The sequence below is a fragment of the Xenia sp. Carnegie-2017 genome, unplaced genomic scaffold (genome assembly GCF_021976095.1).
Source record: "Xenia sp. Carnegie-2017 unplaced genomic scaffold, XeniaSp_v1 HiC_scaffold_25, whole genome shotgun sequence".
NCBI lineage: Eukaryota > Metazoa > Cnidaria > Anthozoa > Malacalcyonacea > Xeniidae > Xenia > Xenia sp. Carnegie-2017.
Genome location: NW_025813488.1, coordinates 1,160,292 through 1,184,462, shown reverse-complemented (window position 1 = coordinate 1,184,462; position 24,171 = coordinate 1,160,292). Strand labels below are relative to the sequence as shown.

General features: G+C 34.4%; 2 protein-coding genes across 3 annotated transcripts; one reads left to right on the top strand and one right to left on the bottom strand.

Annotated features, from left to right (window-relative positions):
* Positions 1-9,513: 9,513 nt before the first annotated feature.
* Positions 9,514-13,056, bottom strand: LOC124453773 (cannabinoid receptor type 1A-like). 2 transcript variants are annotated; one of them, XR_006951182.1, is made up of 3 exons: positions 12,760-13,056; positions 10,915-12,096; positions 9,514-10,840 (listed from the first exon to the last, which is right to left on the bottom strand). XR_006951182.1 is itself a non-coding variant. In XM_047004630.1 (2 exons), exons 1-2 carry the CDS (start codon positions 12,913-12,915, stop codon positions 9,818-9,820), a joined length of 1,179 nt encoding a protein of 392 aa, XP_046860586.1. In that variant the 5' UTR covers positions 12,916-13,054; the 3' UTR covers positions 9,514-9,817. The 2 variants fall into 2 exon arrangements, 1 of the variants encoding a protein (XP_046860586.1); XM_047004630.1 differs by lacking the exon at positions 10,915-12,096 and having other exon boundaries at positions 12,760-13,054.
* A 9,977-nt stretch (positions 13,057-23,033) lies between these two features.
* LOC124453406 (secreted RxLR effector protein 161-like) lies at positions 23,034-23,801 on the top strand. Its single transcript, XM_047004228.1, has one exon. The coding sequence runs from the start codon at positions 23,034-23,036 to the stop codon at positions 23,799-23,801; it is 768 nt and encodes a 255-aa protein (XP_046860184.1).
* Positions 23,802-24,171: the final 370 nt, after the last annotated feature.

Sequence of the window (24,171 nt, the reverse complement as noted above, 5' to 3'; positions counted from 1 at the left end):
GCAAATTTTTAGTAAAAATTTCTGCGGAGTTAGACAGGTTCATTTTTTAGAAACTTTTTCTATCCTTCAGATTTCACCTAAGAATTCAATAGTCAAGATTATAAAAGAAATAACATTCTGACAACTTGTGGTAAAGGAATGGAGAAGTAGTGAAGAAAAGAAAACATTTCATGACTCTACTAAGGCAAATAATTTTGCCTGTCAATCACAATGTTAAGTATTTTTTAAGAGCAAATTATTTTCGAAATAAAGGTATCTTCCATCAAACAAAACACACTGTGAGTATGATTAGCTAAGTTTTGCATTGTCTTACCTGACAAAAAATAAACACACAGTTGTTTTACTCCAAGTTAAACAAGATTCCCTTAGGATGCATTGGTTGCAATGAAATAGACTGCACAAGATGCAGAAATCTGTTTGTCCAGTGAAGATGATGTGGAAATAAATAAAATGATTAATACAAATAAATTTGAAATTATAAATTGCAGAGTCCCTTAAACCTGCATCAAGTCTAGAGTTATTTTAGAACAATTTAGCATGATTTATGGAATTCATTGATTTTATTTTGTTGAAGAGTTAAAAATTGGGGATGAATATTTTCCATCCATTTTCAACAATTGATATATTGCAAGTATTTCCTTTTTGAACAGCAATTGCCTCTCCCTCAATGGTCTCACCGCCTTCCCAATTTCTCTGCAAATGCTCCTCTATCAAAAATACATCAAAAATATATATATATTTAACTTCCCACAAATAAAATTATTTCAACTTTTCAACTCAATGAAACAAATTTCAAAGGAAGGATCGGTGAATGTTTAAGTTAACTTGTGCAAACCAGTGGCCCTATGAAAGTGTTTTTGTTGATTTTTAGTTTCTTTAAACCAATTATTTTGTCCAAATTTGATTCTTAACATATTAAACAATGCCAAAACATCACATGCAATGCACCATATTTATGAAACTTAAATATCTTTATTGACATTGCTATTTGCTTCATGCCGCATGAAGCAATGATATATGTCAGAGAAACCAATACATTTCAATTACAAAAGTCTTAGTTTCCAAATATAATACAAAGTTGCTCAAAATAGTTAAAAATGCATTAGTAACATCTTGGCTAAAATTATATATAGATTTATAATCAAAAATAGCATTATATCATAATATTTTGAGTTCTGTTCGTATATCTCAGCAACTGCAAGCTCAATTTGTTGTTTTATCTTGTAATCAATAGAACTGCCAGAATTAATGCATAACATTTGCAAGTATCCTGCCAAGCAGTGCTTACTCAAAATTCAATGACAGCATATTAAGCCAAGATTCAACTAGCAGTTTACTTGCCCTAGGACATTTTGTCATGCCTTTATGTCGATTTAATGAATAAAGATAGTTGTAATAAGATTGAACTCAATACATTCACTGTATCAAGTCTGATAACGAATGCCGTCTTGTGCTTTTTTTTCATTAAATTTGTCGTGTAAGAAAAGCAAAAGTGTCTCTAGTATGAATTTAAGCTAGACTGTAGTTTAGCAGACACCCGAAGGCCTTATATGCGGAGCGCGGGCTCGTTTTATGTTGGGGTTATAGGTTAGGGTTTGGTTCAGCGTGTAGGGTATCCGCTAAACTGCAGTAGTCTCTAAATTTTCTACTTATTATTCCATATAACGCTAATGCATACCTTTCAATCAAGAACGTTAAGGATTTATTTCATTATTGGGATTTTTTCACTGGTTGTGTTCTGTATTGAAACAGAATTCAGAAGTTGAAGTTTTTCACCCAAAATTTCTTTTGGCATCCATGTTTTTGACAACAATCTCAATCTCCTTTTTACGTCCAGGTAATTTAATAGAACTCAACGTCTAGGCTGGCAGCAAATAAGTACAAGCCCGAGACTGAAAATCGATGATTGCACATGTTTGAGAGCTCTTACTTTCTTTGATTGATTTATTTATTTGATTGCTCAAGCTTATACAGGCAACACACAGCTTTACACCAATCAGCGAACGCGTTTATTGTTTTTCTTTTTTAATGAAGATGATCTATTGGTAGCTATACGTGATCATAATTACTTTTCTTTTCTGTCATTCTGGTACATATATTTTTAGCTTAATATAGTTATTCAGTATAAAGCAAATTCTGAAAGAGCAAGACATCTTGAGATTGCAAAATCTTTGTCATATCTCGTCTTGTTTTTATGCAAATTTTGCAATCTCAAGATGTCTTGCTTTTTCAGAATTTGCCTTATACTATATTTCTTTAAATTGTCGGCCGGTCATGGTTCTCTAGTTATTCAGTGTGTAAATAAACCATTACCATTTTATTTGGCTGCTAAGGACTGTAAAATATATTTTTAGGAATTTTATTTCGGTGGTTTAATAACTGTTTCAAACTGGATGATTTCATAAGTCGAGAAGTGACTTCAAAAATATTTCTCCCTTATATTTCTCCAAAGCTACTTAATTTATAACCAGCTACAACATGCATAATTTACACCACTCATATATATCTACGTCAGGTATTGTTATTATCTTATTATTAATAACAATATACAGCTATTGCTACATCCCTTCTCTTTTATTTAATTTTTTGTATATGTATATATTTATTCTCCTATTTGTTTACTTACGCTACCCTTAAATAATCTGGTTTCCGTACAATTCTTCCAGATCGCGTAGTCGTTGGTCCTGTTACCTTATTCTTCGTTTGTTACCTTATTCTTGCTTTGGTTGCCCATCTGCATTTCTGGAACCGATGATCCTTTTATAAGTTCATCTCGACATTTGGAGTTTGAATATTCGTTGAAGTTTTCGGTCGTTTTGGCGAAGATGTCACCGATTTCTTCGGAACACCGATCCATTCTGTGTTTTTTTCTTAAAAAGACCGGGGTCCTTCTTCACCCATTACTCGTGCTTTGTCAGCCTCTTCGCTCTTGTTATTCTTTGCAACAATTCTCACAGTATCTCCAACCAATAATCTACTCAAGTCCTTCCTCTTTCGTTGTAATACTCAATTTTCTTTCTTTTTTTTGAAGTATCTTCTAGTGAATATCCTTGTTGAATACCCTCGGAATATTGACGGCTTATCAAACGCAGAACTGGACTGCTATTTAACCCGTGTGTTGGGGGTATTCCTGTATTCAAGAAGAGCCAGAGAGGGATCTCTTCTTGCCTTCTTTGCTTTCTTCATGAGCATCTTTGCCGACTTGACAGTGGCTTCCATCTTCCCATTGCTCCGTGGGTATGTGGGTGAACTCGTTACATGATGGATATTCCATTTCTGGCAGAATTCCTTAAAATCTCCTAAAGAAAATAGAGGACCATTGTCCGACATAACTACTTCAGGTATCCCATACCGTGCAGACTGTGCTTTTAACTTCCTGTTTACGGTTTCCGATAACGTGCTCTCTAAAAGATCAACTTCCCAGAACGATGAATAGTAATCGACACAAATAAGATACTGACACTCATTATAGGTAAAAAGATCAGTTCCCACCTTCGTCAACGGACGATGAGGAATATCGTGTTGGACAAAAATTTCTTTCGGCTGCTGTTAGTCCAACGATCTGCATACATTACATAGTTCTATAAACTGGCGAACTTTCCTTCTGATACCTGGCCAATATGTGGACTCTCTTGCTTTTGCCAACGTACTTACGATCTCACTATGAGCATAATCTATGCATTGTATCATCTCTTTCCTGAGTGATGATGAGATTATTAATCTCTCTCCTCGAGCAATAACTCCATCCTTACAACTAAGTTCGTCTCGGATCTCAGACTATGGTAAAATTTAATGTTTTTTCCCTGTTTAAAAATGGAAATGCTACAGATCCAGATAATTATCGATCTATTTCTCCGCTACCGATAATTTCCAAAGTTCTTGAACGTCATGTCTATAATTATTTGGTTCTCAAATTTTAATCCAACGACATGTTTTATGTTCTTCAATCTGGCTTTAGGAATGGCTATTCTACTGAAACAGCTCTTATTAAAATTGTTGATCAGATATTATCTGATCTTGATAATGACAATCCTAGTGGCTTGCTGTTTGGTGATTTTAAAAAAGCATTTGATATGGTGAATCATAAACTACTTTTGGGTAAACTTAAAGCCTGTGGTCTTAGTACTAATTCCCTTAAATGGTTCAACTCATATTTGTCAAACAGGTATCAATACGTGTCAGTGAATGGTGTCTCCTCTGCTACAACTATTATTGATTGTGGTGTACCGCAGGGTTCAGTCTTGGGCCCCTTTTTGTTTATCATATTTATTAACGATTTGCCTAAATCAATAAAAAACACCTCAATGAATATTTTTGCTGACGATACCACTCTTGTTAAATCTAATCATTATTCAGATGTTTCCTCTATTGAACGCATATTACAAGAGGATACAACTAATTCGAACTCATGGGCAAATAAAAATTTAATGGTGCTTAGCTCTACAAAATCAAAAACTATGCTTATCACTGGAAAAAGAATTGCAAAGAAACTGGTAAATTCATCTACATTATTGTGTGTTCATATTAATGGCAATATGTTAGAGCAGGTTTCCCACCAGAAGCTTCTGGGAATCATTTTAGATGAAGACCTAAGCTTCAAATCGGTTAAAATTGTTCAAAGGATTCGTTTATTCCTTGTAGTCTAGAGAAGAATCTGTATCTTTTAACCGTCTTATTTCTTTTTGGGTTGCAATAACTATCAAATGCAGCAGTTATTTGCACTAAAGTTCTTTCTTCGGTGGGCGTTTCAAACTGCATAGTCTCAAAGATTTCACGCACTTTGCTCCCTATAAGATAAAGAAATACCTTTATCTTCATTTGTTAGCTTTTGCCATCCATAGACAAATCCATGCACAATTCTATTTCTTCTTTCCAACTAACTGTAACGGTGGTTTCAATTGCATCACTCTTTCACGTGATGCTCACTCTGTGGAATCTCCTGATCTTGGATCCTGTCTTTACCTCTTGTCAACTCTTTCTTGGCTTTCTACTTAATCGTTGCCACCATATTTTCAAATGGATAATTTCATAACTCGAGAAGTGACTTTCCCCCTTTTATTTCTCCAAAGTTACTTAATTTATAACCAGCTAAAACATGCATATATTATACCACTAATATATACCTACGTCAGCTATTGTTATTATCTTATTATTTTGAAAGCCGCCGTACCTTATATGGACCATTTTAATTGAAAATGTCAGCAGAAGGCGACAGGCTCGTGATTTAAAAACTTTTCCTTCCCTCCGGATTTTTAACCAGCTTTCATCTACGATTATAAAGAATATTTTTTTTTATTGAACTTTTATTATATCAGTGAAAGTTTGACCGCATTATGTAAAATCCTGATATTGGATCACCAATTTTTTCTATAAAAACTATTATTACAAACTCGTTTTTAATATTTCACCAATAAAAATGCTGCAAACACTTATGTGGTATACAGATGCCGAAGTTGTGCAAGAAAATTATGATATCGGTTTATCAATTATCATTTGTCGTTCAAAATTCAAAGTGTTGATTTTCCTATGTTTTACTATACTTGAGGTGTGATAACACCTATTTTTTTAGTACTAAGTTTTTTTCTATGAGTTGTTTGTCCATACATTTTTCTTGTTTACTTAATTTTTTTTTAGACACTGTTTATGCTGCAAAGATTACAATTCATTTTGAAATGTATATTTGGGAAGGCATATCCTGTATCAAACGAACCCCCTACTATGAATCGTGTTTACCCCCAAATAGAGTAGGACTTGTTTTTCTAAAAATGTGATAAAATGTTACGAATAGAGTTGTACTATCATATGCATTGTCAACAATATTGAATAACACTATTGCCAGACTGTAAACAAAGATAATGGGGGAGGGTTTGCTTCATGCTGCCACTCTTATAAATGCTGCTCATGCATTGTACAGTAAACTAGTTTATGTATACATCAAAACCTACATATAAAACTGCTTTGTATAACATAAAGATAAGACTTGCTGCTAAGATTGTACTTTTTATTCAAGTAAAGCTTACGACTTTGTGCATGTTAAATTTTAGTTTAGCATTTCTTCATCTTACAACAATCCACACTTGGTCTATTTCTGGTGACTCAGGAGTCCCATGGGATGCATTAGTGTAGTTGCTATGAAGTTAAAGGCAAAAGAAAGAAATGGGATGAAGAATAACTTTTATGTGTGTGATAAAGATGAAGTAAAATAGAGTAAAATAGAATAAAAAAGTGGACAATTTAAAATTGAAATTCAAAATATCTTACACCTAGCCTTAAACAGATATTCAAAATAGAATCGTCCAATAACCAATGGGTTATTGTTAGTTGTCCACACTTTCACAAAGTTAACCCTGCCACTGTATACATCCAGCCTATTGGGATATAAACGTATTATTAGAGTAATATGATACCGGAAATTCATATCTATAATGATGATACATGATTGGATAATTGATCATGGACTTTGGCACTAACTCTTATGTTTATATTAAGTTCTTTGTCTTGTTGACATCCTATCTCATTAGTATTCTTATTCTGTTCTATTGCACTGCACGTTGTGTTTGGTTATGTTATATTAAAATGGTTACTTAAACATTATAATTCTAATACAGCCCTCCATTGATGCACAAAGAAAACATGGATTTCTGATAGCCCCAAAGCTTATCATGCCCATCCAAGGACATTGTAGAGTTTGATCCCTGTTATAATTTAATAAAATGAAGGTTCAAACTAGCAGTTTTCAGACGTGGCATTGGTAAGGGGAGATACATGCCCCAATAAAACTTTGTTGTCCACCCTCAAATGCCCCCCTCCTTTAAACTTTGAAAATCACTTTGCATGGTGATATTTACAACAAACTTTTCACTCACATAGTGCAAACTGTTGTGCACAGAAATTTCTTTTAGCTTGTTCCTCACACCACTTATCAAGTGGTAGAAACACAATACTGGTTTTTAGAATAAAGCTTAAGATGATGTAAATTTTCATTACAAAAAAGCCGCATAGTTTTAAAGAAATACTGGGAATATCCTGAAACAAAGCAATTGATATTTTACTTATCGCAACACAAATAAAATAAGATTGCTGACTTATTCGACTAACAAACGCGTTTGTTCTACGTGGTTGTTTCGGTTTTCCAATTACACCTCGTGATTGCAGTCCTTCTGGGTCAGCTTCTCCCATTACAGCGTAAACTAAGTCGAGTGAAACATTGAGTCCATGCACCTCTCTTATCTTTTGCTACATTGCTCGATAACCTAGAAGAACGCCAGGACCGTTCAATTCCTTTTTGACAGCTGTTTTAGCGTCTTCCAATGCAATTTCGTAGTATGTGTATTTAATATTAAAATGTTGAAGCCTGCGACTTAAAGTGCGAATGCTCCATGCATACATGGGATAATCTGCAGACATAAAGTCTAGTATCTCTTTTCGTTTTAAATTTCGCTGCACATATTTTTCAAGATCATGTCTCATCTCTTCATCACTTTCCCAATCAGAGTTTCTTATGCGTTCTCCATAATTATAAAGTATAGAGCCCACTTCATGTAATATGGAAATATATGGTTTATGAGGTAAGAACAGTAAACTCTACAACAACTGGAAGGCTAACTCACAATATACACAAGCCTAGTTTTGCTGAAGTCACTTAAGGCGCATCTCCACTAGACGATTTTTGTGACGATCGTCTTAAATTTTCGCGACAATATTTCGAACACGAATTATAGGACGATTTTGTTAGTCATCTCCACTAGACGATTATTTCGCGGTGTTTTCCAATAAACAAAATGGCGTCTATAAATAAAAGATATATTCTATATTTCCTGCTTCGTAGAAGATATTTATTTCTTTACAATCTTCACCAAAAAATGCTCAGGGAGAACACCAAAACAAGAAAAAGGAAACGTCGATTTTGGATAAGAAAGCTGTACGAAGAGAGAAATGTGAAAGGAGAATATAACTTATTGATAAATGATATGCGACTCCACGACCATGAAATATTCTTTAGATACTTTCGTATGTTTCCAAAGACATATGAAAGTTTGCTAAAGTTGATAGGACCCGACATAAAGAAAGTTTCAACGAAAATGAGAGAACCTATTGGACCTGACAACTTCTGTTGTTTCTTCGTTACTAGTAGCCATGTTGAAATCATTAATATGAACTGCTAGGTTGGCCATGTGCAGTGTTTGCTCATCTCTGGTATTTGATTGGCTAAAATTTTGACGATCGTAAAGCGCTTGACGAAAAGTTAAAACAGTTTAAACTTTTCGTCAGAATCAAAATCGTCAAAAATTTCGTCCGAACGAAAAGCTTTTTGCCTCTGCGCATGTGTCGTCGCGAAAATTTAAGACGATCGTCACAAAAATCGTCTAGTGGAGATGCGCCTTTAGAAGCTGATTTGCCGCTTTGCGAGTATGTCGCATGGACTGTTTATTTTGCGTGACAGATTGTTTCGCAAAAACTGCTAACTTGGAAATAGAATGCTAGCCTAAATCTTTTATTTTTTTCAAAACCGTTAGCAAAATTTGGTTATTAATGTGTTAAGATGCATTGTGGACGTTCCAAGACATGTTATGTATACGCAACGCTGTATTGTATAAAACATAAAAGTGAGAACTTGTTTCGAAATATGAATTTCTCATTTGTCGCCGAAAGACCAAAAATTTAAGATAAAACTGATAACAGGTAGTCTGTTTCTTTAAATGCTGTGCAAAATACACACAATCCACTTAATATAATATGTTTCATAACAATTTTATTGCTTTTAAAGTTAGACTTTCTTTGTAAGATACTACATGCTTTTGTAATGTGTGAAAGTGATGATTTGAAATTTTGAACTGTGGGTGATTGTTGGTTCTTATCATTTACTTCTCCCACTTCTTAAGAACTGGTGGAAGATTTGACATGCATTCATATTTGTATATTGAGCATTTTATAAGCAAGTTCATCCTTTAAATAAATAGCCAAGTGTACAACATGACAAGTATTGCTAAATATAACCTGCTCTACATAAATGCCAAAAAGCAACCCTCATCCTCAGTGGTTTGAACCAGGGTTTTAAAATAATTTACTTTTCTCAAACATCTCTTGAATAACTCTCATTGTGCTGATTATTATTCAGACGACAATTTTAGAATATTAAGAAATGCCGTTCATATTTCAGTTACGCGTCATGGAGCTGTTTGAATTAAGTTAACCATGGATTAAACAGGGATGAAACTGTAATTTTTGTTATTATTTTCGATACACTATACATATATGTTTATATATATATAGCTATATTTACAGCATTGTAAAACAAAAATGATATAATTATAATATTAATATTATTATTATTGTTATTATTATTACTATTATTATATTATTATCTTTAATTATTAATAACATTTTGATATGTACATGATACAGTTTATACGCAAGGCTTCTATGCTATGGAGACCAGCTAAGAGATTTAGTTCAATTCTATTCCATTAGATGCATCCATTGCAAAGGCATGTCCACATCATTATTCCTTCCTGCTATTTCCTAATATTTATTTAATTACTTGATTAAAGTTATCATTTTAGCTTTCGACTTTTGTATAGTTTAATAGTCTTAAATAGTAAATATTTTTTGTTAGCTAATTTCAACACATGAAATTTTACAAGCAACGACCCGATATTAATGATAATTTATTGTGGAAGCTACTTTTTCTCCACCCCCATATCTTCAGATATCTATCTAATTTTTCAGCATACACACCATTTAAATACTTCTTAATGCATAGTACGCATAATGCTAATTGATGTGCGCTATGTAGTTGTATTTTACATTTTAAAATTTAGAAACGGCTTGTGTGATGAAGAGGCAATCTTTCCGTCAACATATGCTTTGTTTTGCCTGACTGAGAGATATCCGAGTTTATTGACGATGTTTGAGTAAGCTTAAATGATGTGTTAGCTGTTGTTTTTGGGATATGGACGTTTTTACCTCGAATCTTTCCAAGGAATGCTAAAAATGTGCGTCTATAGTCTGTTAATCTTAACGAGTACAAGATGGGATTCGCGACAAAATTCATTAGTAAAAGCGGATAAAGCAAATAAGCAACTTCATCAAGATTGCCTATTTTAGTGTTATTCATTCTGAGAACAAATTCAATTTGTCGTAGTGTCAAAAAAGGAAACGTGGTAATAAAGAGAATTGCGGTTAGAATGACCACAGTTTTCGCCATATTTCTGTGTTTGTTATTGTGTCTGCAAGCATCTTTTGTGTTTCGGCCGCTGCGAATAATCTGAGTGGTAACTTGGATGTTCAAGATAAGCTGAACGAGCGTGAGGAAATGCAAAAAAGCTATGCGCGCCACCCAAAACTTTCTGAAGTTTTTATCGAAGGGCGGAAATCTGTGTATTAAATAACAAAAACCAACAGGGATCGAGAACAACCATAACCCGATACAGGCTGACAGAACCTTGGGTGTTGTAAACATAAAACGACTTTTCAGTGGGTGTTTTGTAAGCACAAAGATCTGCATAGAAAAGAAAGTCAGGAATAAGAAAGATGCACCATTACTGAATGACCAACCAAATTGAACAATGTCCTCGTAAAGTAATCTCTCGCTGCCTGTAAAATTGATGATGGTAAACTCGTGGTAATCCAGCCATTGGAAAAAACAAGTAACGCACGAAAGAAAATCAGCGATAGCTAGGTTTAAGATTGTTATCCACGGTCCTTTGCGCAAGATCCTTAATGGGTCAAATACTATAGCAAGAATAACCGCTAAGTTAAGTGGAGCTCCGATCACGGCAACCGAGATAATAATGATGACAAGATTCTTTCGTTGTTGTCTTGATAGAAGAGAACTGCCCTTTAGAAAACAAAAATAACAATGAATGTGTTGTTGCGTAATGTATTCCTAAAACCAATCAATTTCTTTCTTACATAGCGATTTAGTAATCAGTTTCCAAATGTCACGTACAGTGGAAAATGAAATGCATCTCATTGAAGTTGAGCGTTCAACGGAAATGTTTTTCACTTTCGTTATGACGTTCCATGGACATATAGCGGTATGTTGCTAAGTATGCAACATAACATTTCTGTCAATATACCTAAGGGGAAATTTCGTGCTAATCAAATATCTCTAAATCTACATAAATCAAAGTTGCCTATATTTACTACTCTACATGTTCTTTTGCAAATTGTGACATAATCGTCCTTTGTTCTTTAAAAAACCAGGAAATTTGACGTATGTTTGTTCAGCTAATTATAGTTATGTAATTTATATTTGTTTTGACATAACACATTAGACGAAAGGGTACGGATGTTTTCGTTATGCTTTTTTTTCCAAAGGCACTTATAATTTTATTTCTTTTCTGGTTTACATATTTAGCTTTCTGAGTAAAGTTTGTGTCACAAGCAGTAGGCTGCTTACTATTGGTGGTGTGCAATCATCCTTGATTTTTTAAAGAAATGTAACACTTAAATTATTTCTCCTAGGAAGCAAAGGGAGTCATCTTTTGCCTTTTCTTGTTAATTATACAAAGCATTTATCAAAGTATTTACAGTGTGTATGTACAAAGTTCTGTAAGCATTTCTCGGGCTAAGTGTTTACATGTTTTGTAAGTAAATCTATAATTGCTTTAACCAATCCGTTTTGAACTGCATTGCTGGATGCAGTTGTCGATGTGCCTCTGCATGGAAAATGGTCTACTTCTAGAACAACATGGTTAATCTCAGAGGTAGTGGAGGGTTTTTGCCGTTCCAAAACCTCAATGAAAGCAAGGTCACTATCTGATAAACTGCTTCTATTATCTATTCAATGTGGAGATTGTACGGTTTGACGAGTTTGTGTGGAAAAACTGCTTCCAAATTTTCGTATTTTATCAATTGTTTTTCATCTTAATTCTGATGATGACGCTCTTTCCAAAACGCTGTTGCTAGTTCATTCCGCAGAATTAAAAATTATTCAGCCATGGAAAAGTAAAAATGCAACCTGACGCACTTTCACATGATGAGAATAAAATGTGAAAACAAGACGTATTGTTCTATTATTGATGAAGGATATTCAGTCCAAACATCCCTAATGAATATATTGATGAGCGATATTTTGAAGTATCCCCAACCCTATAATTGAAGGAAATACGTCAGTAAACGTCGCAGTGATAACAAAAGATCCCGAGGCAACCATGTTATCATATTAGTTATACAGTTAATGTAGTCAATTTGATTCCTTGAAATGTATAGCTAATTGTACCCTGCTCATTCACATTCGTTAGTTGTCATGAATGTCGCTGCAAACAACTTTAGTGTCAGTTATAAAAAAATAATAAATGTTTTCGTTTGAGTCTCTTTCTTTCTCGTTATTTAATTTAGACAAAAGAAGTTGAAAATTTAAGATACTTGTAACACATAACTACACTGCAAAAAATTAGATAAAATGGAACTATAACTATTCAATTTAACTCATATTAATGATAAAAATAATATATTTAAGTATTGCATTTACACTCGGCGAAATACACCATGAGGTTATACTAGCCACTTATATGGTTACATATATTTTGATACACGTATATATTTTGTCGAGTTAGCGAGGTTTCTTTTGTGTTTGAAAAGTGATTGTCCAAAAACTCGGGTAATGGTACGCAGATGTATATCACAACTGCATGGGCTAAATTACCTCCACGAGAGATTTGTTTATTGACTAAAATATTTTATCAAAAACTCGTTGTTTTTGCTAATCTGCCCATACTTCAATTTTTTCTACATATTTTCATGTGCGCTTACCTTTGATGTCGTTGATATGTTTGTTCCATTTGCCAAATCACTGTTATTCTTGTGTGTTGGGAATTTTGAATTAGTAGCGTTTGTCGGCATACTGCTTCCGCTTATTAAGGTAACTCCAATAAACAACAGAACAAGGTTCAATGATTTCATTTTCATATATCCAATAGTATTTTTTGGTACACTTTAAACGATAATTTGAGATCGGAATTCTTTCTCATTCTACAGTACATCTATTTTGGCACGCGTTCCTTTCGTCTTCGAACTTAAAACACGCAGGTTACTCATGACGTATGCCGTATGAACAGCCAATGAGAAGTGGAATTACTAAACCTCCTATGTTGTCGTAAATTGATGTTAAAACTGCTGATATTAATCTAGCAATGGCATGTGTTGATTGCTATGAAGATAAATAAACACATGTATACTGCTGTTTTTTATTTTGATTGCGGGAATTTCGCCAAGAATTAGCATTATTTAAAAACCAGTATATACCAGTAACGTTGCATGTATTTTTTATCTTCCAGATTCATTAAAGTTCGCCTTTTTGATTATTATTTGTACACAGAATGAATATTTTCGCGACATACCTACTTTAAGATTCTCATAAATGAATTGCAAAACGTATTGATTACACAACCTTGATTGTTGTTTTTTTTTGCATATATCCTTTAAAAGTCTCCAACAGCCATGATTTCCTATCCCGTGATCGAATGTAAAGAAATCTCAATGAGCTCGAGACCGCAAATAAATATTGTTTGTAAAGTTAAACGCATTTTTTCCATGAATTAATGTTTTGTACATAACAGATGGCTTTACGAGTGTTCGGAAAGAGCCATATTTTTCTACATATTTAAACTTTGATTCGTGATTTTATTAAGGTTTTTAAGATATTTCCGAGCTTTTGCACATTGAGATTATAAATAAGCACAAACATTCCCTTTATCATAATGTCCAGTGTGAAAAACACTGCCTGGCATTGATTCAATCAAAGCGTTTTTATGTACGTGCACACATAAATCAGGATTTCGTGAGAGTTTATATTTTAATGGCAAAGACGTTAACAAACTGTGCATGAAAACACAGTCCTCTAGTTGACTTATCTCGATGACAACGGAATGATGTCTGAAAGTCACGATCTAAATCTATCTGTAAGACCCCCATTGATATTTTTGTTGACGTTGCATAATATTTGCGGTCTCGTTTCATTTAAGATGTGCACGTTTTCTATTCACACAAACTATGCTCTTAATTATGTGAATGTGAGGCTGGTGTTTGGTCAAAGTGGAGCAATGAAAAATGTTGCTTCATATATACCCGTTCGAAATGTTGGGATTTAAGGGTTAGTGCAAATTTGTGGTTTGACGTGCATCGCAAGCCCACGAGCTAAGGCCATTCCATGATATTAAAAATGTCGTTTAGTTCAGCTTGCAGGGGAGGGGAAATTTAGGAAGTTTCCATTGTAAAAAAATATTTTTTCTTGCTACAAGATACGCTAAGCTCAAACTGCTCGCACAATTCGAAAAGACAATGCCAAACGGACGAAAAACAACAAAATTAATTGAATCATAGGATAGAATTAGAATAAATGCAAAACAAATGGTAAATTAGAGCTATCTAGAATCAGCGTTCATCTTTTGATCAATTTACTCCCTGCAAAAGTGAGTTGGAATGATAGAAAATGCGGAATCTGTTTTGTAATTGTGAGTTTTATTTAGCAGGACTCAACATTTTCCATTTAGTGGCCCATTTGTAATAATTCTTTGTGTCTGTTTACACAAGGAGGTTAGTTACAGATATGATTTTGTTGAACGTGCTTCTCCAGTTAATAAAATACATAAATTTAATTATTTTAAAACCAATGCATAAAGCTTTGCTCTAACTGTGATCACATGGGGGGTAATGTTTGGATAAATAATACTATTTATAGCCGCTCGTAATTTGTGATTTAAAGTAGAAAAGGTCAAAGTCGAAAGTCGAAAGTATGTGCACATTACAAAATCCATATTATTGTCTTAACTGCAAGTCTACAACTGCAAGGTTGCTCATGGAAGAAGTCTTATTTACATTAATTATTTGAACACTGCTGTCGTCATTTGCTAAAAAATTTACGGTTTCCAATTTTGGCAACAACTCATGCATGTTAAAATTTTTCTTCGATCCTCTTATTTGTACGTCATATAATTCTCTTGAAATTTTCCCATCTGTTCTCAGTCTTTAACCCTCAGCTGTGTTTTCTCATGAAATTTAGATTGATTGCAGCTAGTAAAAAATTGCCTTAATTGATAAATAAAGCGTACAATTAACGCGACAGTTACCTGGGGATAAATGATCAACATTCTGCTCAAAGTCGACCTTACACATTCATTATGCATGACGATCGCTTGAAATTTGCCTGTTGCTGTACGTTCTGATCAGTAAAAATGTTCATGCTAAATTTTTGAGAAAGCGATAGTATTTTTTTGACCCCTTGAATCTTGTGTACCAAATGAATGATATGAGCAATGCACAAAAACACATGAGCTAGGACAGGAGTAAATTACACAATAGCTTGTATAATAATCTTGATATATAGATATATGGAATTTAACATAGCCTAAGTTTAAGTTAGAATATCGTCTATAACATAACCAGGGTACAGCGTTTCTTGCAAAAACGTTGTAAAATTCTGATTTTCTCAAATGCCTATAACTAAGCATTGAATAAGCCATGTACTTTTTTCTCATCCTATATTTATTTACGGGTTATAAAAGAAAAACAACAGCATTGAAGTCAGACGACTCGTATAGATAAGCCATGCAATAAATCTAATGACCATGTATGACTATGTGTTTATCACAATCTTACATGTGTATAAGAAGAGTAGATTAGTTTTTATGCTTATAGATGAAATCAACTAATCTGTTGAGTGACAGACGATATCAATGTGGACGAAGAACGTAATGTCGTAGTTGTTCTGTCGTAGTTGTAATGTAGATGTTCTGCGTGTGATATAATTTCATACAACCACTGCTACTTGAGGTTTCGTTTAATACAACCCCTAACATCGTGACTGTGTTTTTAATAAAAATGGAGCTCTTATCTGTAATGCCGACTTTCTCTTAGTAGACTTCTTAGATAATTAGTAGTTTAATACTTAATGAGCTCTCGCTATAACTTGAAAAAAAAGAAATTTTTAGCTACTCGCTTATTAATGCTTTGAAAGCCACAAGAAGGCCAAAGTTGTCCGCTATTATGATCTTCTTTATAAAGCACACATCATCAAAACATCCTTCTGTTTTATGCTTTCATTAAAAAATAACACATATACTTAGCTATAATCATGTGCTGGTGTAAATTGCAAACGCGTTTGGATTTTTTTTAGATTGTTGTATGGACATTTACAGAGTTGTGAGAGTTTATGATGGTAATGCATTTTTGTTCTATACGTATTTGCTATTAAATACTTCATTCAAATCACCTTGAAGAGTATTGTTATTGTAAAGCGGACGGACGGACGGACAAAAAGAATAGAATGCGGATTTCCCACAAACAGAATAAAATTCGGATTAGCCGTTTCAAACGTCGTTTTCTTACGTTATGTTTTGTGGACTTCTCATCTTTTTAATAACGTATAGTGAAAGGCTTTGATTAAATGCTTCTAAAATGCATGAGTAGGTTATGCATGTCTGGGTAATATACTTGTCGTCATTCGTGTAACAAGTATAAATATAAGTTCCATTTATAGTGTGTTATAATTTATACATATAGAGTTTATAATAATTTCAAGTCTATAAAAACAACAATGATCTCTCAACGAACAAAATCTTTTGAATTTTAATTAATGCTCTATAGTTTGTTACGCTTCCTTTATGAGAGAAGCATTTTATACACGATATTTTTCATTAGTTTGTGAACATGCAACTGTCGAATTATATTTGCGGTACACCGTACTCTACCAAAACATCCAAACTTGATCTACAACTTTTATTTCTACGCATCGAATCAAAATTACAGCCTCAGTTTACCTGTTTATAGTCTGCAAACTGGATAGATTATAACTTACACTTTCTCACGACTGGAAAGTCCTTTTTTGATGAACTGAGTGTTTTATTTCCCAATACATGAGAGTTTTTACAATAACAATACTCTTCAAGGTGATTTGAATGAAGTATTTTATAGCAAATACGTATAGAACAAAAATGCATTACCATCATAAACTTTCACTATTCTGTAAATGTCCATACGACAATCTAGAAAAGTAAAGTGAAAAGCACAATTTGGAAAAAGTACAATTACACACAATTAACTCTCGAAAATAGTCATTAAATTACATTCACTCGAGTTCAAGTCTCGTCCAAGTCACATGTTTTTTATGTGCATATCAAGACCGTGCTAGGATTAATATTACATATACTCGAGTTTGCTATTTACTAATGACAGGAAGAATTTGAGAGCGTATCTTAACATTACTTTTACTTGACATTTGATCAACGCTTAAGGCGGATTTCCACTTATTGAAAACTTTCCTATCTTGGAAAATTCTTTAAGCTGATCATGCGCTCTAGTCGTGTTTCTCTATCTTCGGTCGGAAATATTTTTCTATGCCAGGAAAAATGAAAGTTGAAAAATTTCAACATAGATTACTACAGTGGAAATGGATGCAGGAACTCTTTCCGTCAATTGTAGAGAAATATTTCTTTCTATAGAAAGTTTTCAATAAGTAGAAATCCGCCTCTAGTAATATAAAGTTTGCTTCCGTCAAGGTAACATTTGTCCGATTTTTTCATCAAGAACGCCGTCTGATTGATTTATCTCACATGGAAGCAGAGGCCGCGGAATTGGGGGGCATTGGGGGCAGGTGCCCCCCCCACTTTTTGCAACAGGGAAAAATGTGCCCTTTTTCTGGAATGAAAGTGCCCTTTTTCATGGTATAGAAATGCCCTTGTTTTAGGTAAAATTGGACTGAAGAAGTTTTTCTTAGATACAAGTAGCCCCTAGAGTAGACCAAAGTCTGTCGGCATCATGCGAAATCAGATATAGCTTAGTTTTTGATTTTGATTACCCAGATGGATCAAAAATCGCGTTTGTCGATTGGGGTTGTCTTCGTTTGTGAACTGTTACTTGCATAAATGCCTTGAAGCCAAACTTGCAGCGTCAACGAGACAACTTATCTTTGTTTTACGACCAAGTAGTTGCTTCAACAAGGCTATCAACTTTGCAGGCGATCCAACACAACCAAGACCGAAGAAAGTTCCGTGGCGACTTCAACACGGAGATGGTGAGCAACATCATTTCCAAACTGCGAAAGACGCCGACCGTGCCCAGTATGTTGAGGCAATTGATGCGTGGTTGGCTTCACTACAGGAGCGCTTCGATCAAAAAACATATTCTGTATTGATGAACATCGAAGCCGTGCTCATTAATGCAGCAAACGGGCGTAAGTTTGAGTTGAATGTTGAAGTTGAACACGAAAAATGACTTCGACTTTGACCAGCTGAAGGCGGAGTTAAAGCTTCATGAAGGAATTATCTCGCAGATTTACCTATTGTCCAACTCTTGCAGATTTACCTTCTTGCTCCAATGAGCGCAGCCTCTGGAGAACGATCTTTTTCATGCCAGCGGCTTGTCAAGACATATCTCAGGAGCACAAGGACGGCAGCAAGCTACAATAATCTTATTGTTATGCATGTAAACAAGGCCAGAACTGACGAACTGGACTTATGTTTAATAGCTAAGACTTTGTTCTGAAAAACGAACGAAGGGTTAGATTTTTTGGGAAATTCTAATGAGATCGCATTACTTAATAAAATTGTTCATGTAGTCATCTTAGTTCAGTTTGTCAGCACGCACGCCGAGCAGTAGAGAATACGCATAGCATTCCAAGAATGTCTACCTATATTTTGCAGACTTTGAAACTTAATCATGATTCATGAAACAATGCATATCTGTAATATACTAAAACAGTAAGCTGCAAACTCACGTGCCCTTTTCGGTCAGTGCCCCCCCACTTTTGAGATACTTCCGCGGCCCCTGCATGGAAGTCACGTATATGCTGATGTAGTAAAAGGTAAGGTTTGAACGTTAGTAAGATAAGCAAAGTTATTGTTAGCGAATGCCACAAAATGGTTAACACATGCGATATATAGTTGATTAATTTTATTAACTCATTCTTCATATTGCTAAGCGATGATCAAATGTCAAGTAAAAGCTTTCAAATTCTTCCTGTCATTAGTAAATCACAAACTTGCGTGTATGTAATATTAATATAAAAACAGGGTTAAAATAAAATGCGGATAATTTCTAATTAGCAGCAATTTTAAAAAACACTTGAGAAAAACGACGATTTTTTTGAAAGCAAACATGTTTCGACATTATCAGAATGCCATCTTCAGTGCAGAATGGTTAGTGTTAAGTAATATGATACGTAATATGATATGAATAAATTAATTACAATGAATAGGATTGTGATTTAGTTTCAAAATTATAAAATATTTACAAAAAAAAGGAAAAGAAAAATAAGTATTAAGAACTTATAACAAAAAATGTTATTATAAAGTAAATATAGTGTTGTAGTGGTGAACTTTGATATTCAAATCGGGATTAGTTTTATTAATGTGTAGAGCTTCCTTGATTTTGAGTGAGATCAGTGTCGATGATTGAAGGTTGTTTTTACATGAAGGAGAGGCTTGAAGATGTTTGTAGATAGTGGAGTTTTTGTCTGTGTGAGTATGTTCCTTTATCCTGGTAGATAATTGGCGAGTTTTACCAATATAGCGGGAATTACATCAATTTTCATGTGCGGGATGTAATTCCCGCTATATTGGTGAAACTTCTCGCCGATTATCTACCAGGATAAAGGAACATACTCACACACACAAAAACTCCACTATCTACAAATATCTTCAAGCCTCTCCTTCATGTAAAAACAAATTCTCACCTTCCTGTTTTAAAATCATCGACACTGATCAATCCACTTTCTCACTCAAAATCAAGGAAGCTCTACACATTAATAAAACTAATCCCGATTTAAATATCCAAGTTCACCACTACAACACTATATTTACTTTATAATAACATTTTTTGTTATAAGTTCTTAATACTTATTTTGATTTTCCTTTTTTTTGTAAATATTTTATAATTTTGAAACTAAATCACAATCCTATTCATTGTAATTAATTTATTCATATCATATTACGTATCATATTACTTAACACTAACCATTCTGCACTGAAGATGGCATTCTGTTAATGTCGAAACATGTTTGCTTTCAAAAAATCGTCGTTTTTCTCAAGTGTTTTTTAAAATGCGGATACGGATGGCGGATGAGGGGATAAAACGCGGATGAGGGGATAAAATGCGGATGAGGGGATAAAATGCGGATGAGGAGATAAAATGCGGATGAGGGGATAAAATACGGTGTGTTTAGTGTGGCTGGAGTGTTGAACACAGCCTGTCAACCTTGAGTGAAACAAATATTATAAGTTTATGAAATTATTTATTCTATGTTCATCATCATTATAACACAAATAAGCTTCATATGCTTGACTGTCTTTTTTTTCTCGAGGATCGTTGAATTACTGGCAAATACAATTAATATGTCCATATATTCAACTGTATTGTACTGCGTATATATACACAGTCACACAGATCTTTGCTGTGTTCGGCAGGTGAAGTCAATTGAAAGAAAACAAACAATATATAAAATCTGAGTCTTTAATGGTCACGAGAAAACAATTGTCGTTTCAACAAACTTTTGTAATTAGACGCAATATTTTGAAAAATAATTTTTGGTATTTTCTAAAACCTGCACTGGACTATGGATTGTAGACTGTGCACAAAAGTTTAACTGCGTGTAAAATACTTTTTGTGACACACCAAGGGAGTAGATCCTTGTTTATTACGCAAAGCTTGGCCTTATAGTGGTTTCCATGTCAGAAGAATGAATCAGACGACGTTTTTGATCGGCGAAATTTTACCACGACGGTCTTTGACGGATGCAAACTTATTAATCCTAAGCATGACAAGTTAAAGTAATGTTATGATATGCTCTCACATTTTCCCATCATTAGTAAATATATAAATCACGTGTAAGTAATTAGTTATTATTTTTGAGATATACATATGTGTAATGATGACAATATTTTTTATAGCTCTTACTTCCTACTTCCTAGTAATTTTCGGTCATTGTAAATCAACCATGTTTCGTAAAGAAACAAACATAACCTATTAACTTTATGTATAATACCTTGTAAACATAGAAGTAGTTAAACCATTGTAAAATAGACAGAGGCGTAACTAGAACGTTAATTGGGGGGAGGGATGGGTGGGGGTGAGTGTGCATATTTATATATTCTGTTGTGCCCTATTGATTTGTTTTGGACGTGATTTGAATTTCAAAATAAATCAGTAGGGCACAACTGAATATATGAATATACACCAGAGGCGTAGCTACAGGGGGACGCCGGGGTACATATGTCCGGGGTACAAGAACTTGCCACGTTTGGTGATGGTTTGAGCCAAGCTGCTGTAGAAAACGCCAAAGCAAAATGTTCGACCTGAGGGATTGAGGTGGACAGAAGAATCAAGCGTGTTAAGAGAATGCCTGGAGAACTGGCAAGAGATGCAGGACTTTCATCAGAAGAAGAAATTGTGCGCATTATGAAGAATGATGAGAATTTGATCGGCTTCAACATGAGATGTCAACACGTTTTTCACGACTAAAAACCTGAACAACAAAGTTGGATTTTTGTCGGACGTTAAGACTCTTCTATCTGGCACTGATGAGGATGCAATTCGTCAAAATTGTGCAGATTTTGCAAATTTCTACAACACGGACATCAATGGCTACGAACGTTTCATCGAAATTGGTCATTGAAGAATGCTGCTCCGTAACCGAACTGAAGCTCTACTAGAAACTCCTTTGGATCTTCTTGGTTTTATTGTGTTTTATGGAGATGATGTATTTCCGAATTTGCGAATTTCACTACAAATTTTGTTAACAATAGCAGTTTCAATTGCAAGTTTTTAGCAGTCGTTCAGCAAATTGAAACTGATTTTGTCATATCTGCGTACATCAATGGGACAGGATAGTCTCAGTGATCTTGCTCTTCTTAGCGTTGAAAAAAAAATTGGAAACAACAAATTTCGACAGTGAAATCAAGAAAAATAAATCATTGTAGACTATATGAATTATCTTTGACAATGACTGAATGAGTCATATGCAATAAATTGTATAGTATTGCTTCTTCTTTAAATATAATGGTCCATTGAAAGGTGAACTGTTTTTCCGTATACAGTAAGGTATACAATGTTATTGTAAATAAAATGCGATTAAACACGCAGGAGGGGTTGCCAATTTTATAGTTTGCCCCTGGGCGCAAAATACCCTGGCTACGCCTCTGATATACCACACACACCCCAATTAACGTTCTTGTTACGCCTCTAAAAATAGACGTAGAACATAAAATGTGATTGCATAGTTATCTAGCTGTGATATCTCTATTTACTGGTGTATACAATTTATACTAAAGGATGTAGATGGCTACATCACAAAACCTAACAGGTAACACAAAAGAAAAACGCCGGTGCACAACGCCATGCAGTCTGCACAGCGCTTTGCGATTGAAATTATAATAACTTTTACTGCAATATCAATGGTCAATAGCCAACAGTCAGTAGTAAAGGGTCAATAGTCAATTGTCCATAGCTAATAGTCAATAGTCTTTAGTCAACAGTTCATAATCCACAGTCTAGTCAACACCTCCATGCATATTACGAGTCCAAGGTCTGTGACACCTGAACACACTTTAAGCTGTCCCCAACGCTATACCAGGTAGTAATTTGTTTACCATGAGCCTACTGCAGTTTTGGCCGCCATTAGTTCACTCTTGTTTTGGATGCAGTCACACTTTAAAGCTTAATTGTATGATTGGAAATCCACCTTTCAATCTCGTTGTCGTTTCAAGAATGCAAAGAGAAGATCGCACAGTTTCTGACAGCAGGAGGGAAATGTTTATTTTCACGTCAGCAAGTGTTGTATTAAAATGAGACAGCCGCATTTCAGCCCCCAAATGACTGTTATTCCGCAGGGGATACAGCAACATTTAAAAACTGAACATTTTGAATTTCTGAAAATTTTTTTCCAATCGTCTAATTTGTAAAGTAGGCATGGACATAGCTCTGAAAATGGCTGATAGACAGTGATTTTGGCATTTGGATGTATTGGTTGTTAATAGCATTTTTTAATATCTTTGATATCAGTTTAGTTGTTCTGCTCTACAAGGAAAAGATTCGACATGCAAAATTGTAAAGCAGTCTCAACACCACTTGAATTTGGAAAGAAATATGAAGTGTTAAGGGAAGGGGAGAATCCAGTTGATGTGAAGCAATATCAAATGGCAATTGGATGCTTAAACTATGCTACATTGATAAGTCGACCCGATTTGGCTGTTGCATTTGGAACTTTATCAAAGTTTATGGCAAAACCAAGACTAGAGCATTGGAGAGGAGTTAAAAGGATCCTACGTTACATTCAAGGTACATTGGATTATGGTCTACACTTTACCACAGATGGCAATGATCCAATATTGTCAGGATATACAGATGCAGATTGGGGTGGAGATATAGTGACACGTCGATCTACCACTGGGTACATATATCAAATTAATGGAAATACCATGAGTTGGTGCAGCAAAAGACAGGGATGTGTTGCAAGATCAACAACAAAAGCCGAGTATGAATCTTTAAGTACAGCATGCCAAGAAGGAGTCTGGTTGAGAAAACTTCTGGATAGTATCTCAATAACACAACAAGAGCCTACTATCATCTATGAAGACAACCAAGGAGCTATTGAGCTATCAAGAAATCCGAAATTCCACTCTCGGACAAAACATATAGATGTGGCATACCACTATGTGAGACAGAAAGTTCACGAGAATATCATTTCTGTTAAATATTGTTCCAGTGAGAATATGCTAGCGGATATATTTACAAAAGGATTTAGTAAAGATACTTTTCAGAAATTCAGGAACATGTTAGGCGCTATCAAGATTAAAGAACAATGAACATTCAACTGATTTAAGTATAATCATTAAGTGGGAGTATTGCACTGATCTGATAATAGACTGGATATAGCTTCTACAGGTAGCAAAAGGTTAGCACTATTTTCCACCCAGCAAACCGCCCTTTACTTTACACAATCGGAAATAAATTAAAGATGGCGGCTAATGGGAAAGAACCAAAAGCTTAAAGGAAACCATGCATGCACTGGTGCTAGGTCGTTTTGAGATGGCGAGTAATTTTATATTTTTATAATACAGTTTTTAATATCAACATATGAAAATATTTACAGATAAATGTTGCAGTATAAATTTTCATGCAACCACCTTAAGTTATAAACTTATAATCCAGGCTGGAAAATATGTCGTTTTTCGA

Excerpts from the sequence above, each read along its gene's own strand:
- LOC124453773 (XM_047004630.1), bottom strand. The coding sequence starts at position 12,915 with ATGAAAATGAAATCATTGAACCTTGTTCTGTTGTTTATTGGAGTTACC. Across the intron at positions 10,841-12,759 it reads ACATATCAACGACATCAAAG|GGCAGTTCTCTTCTATCAAG; the intron begins GTAAGCGCACAT and ends TGTTTTCTAAAG.
- LOC124453406 (XM_047004228.1), top strand. The coding sequence starts at position 23,034 with ATGCAAAATTGTAAAGCAGTCTCAACACCACTTGAATTTGGAAAGAAA.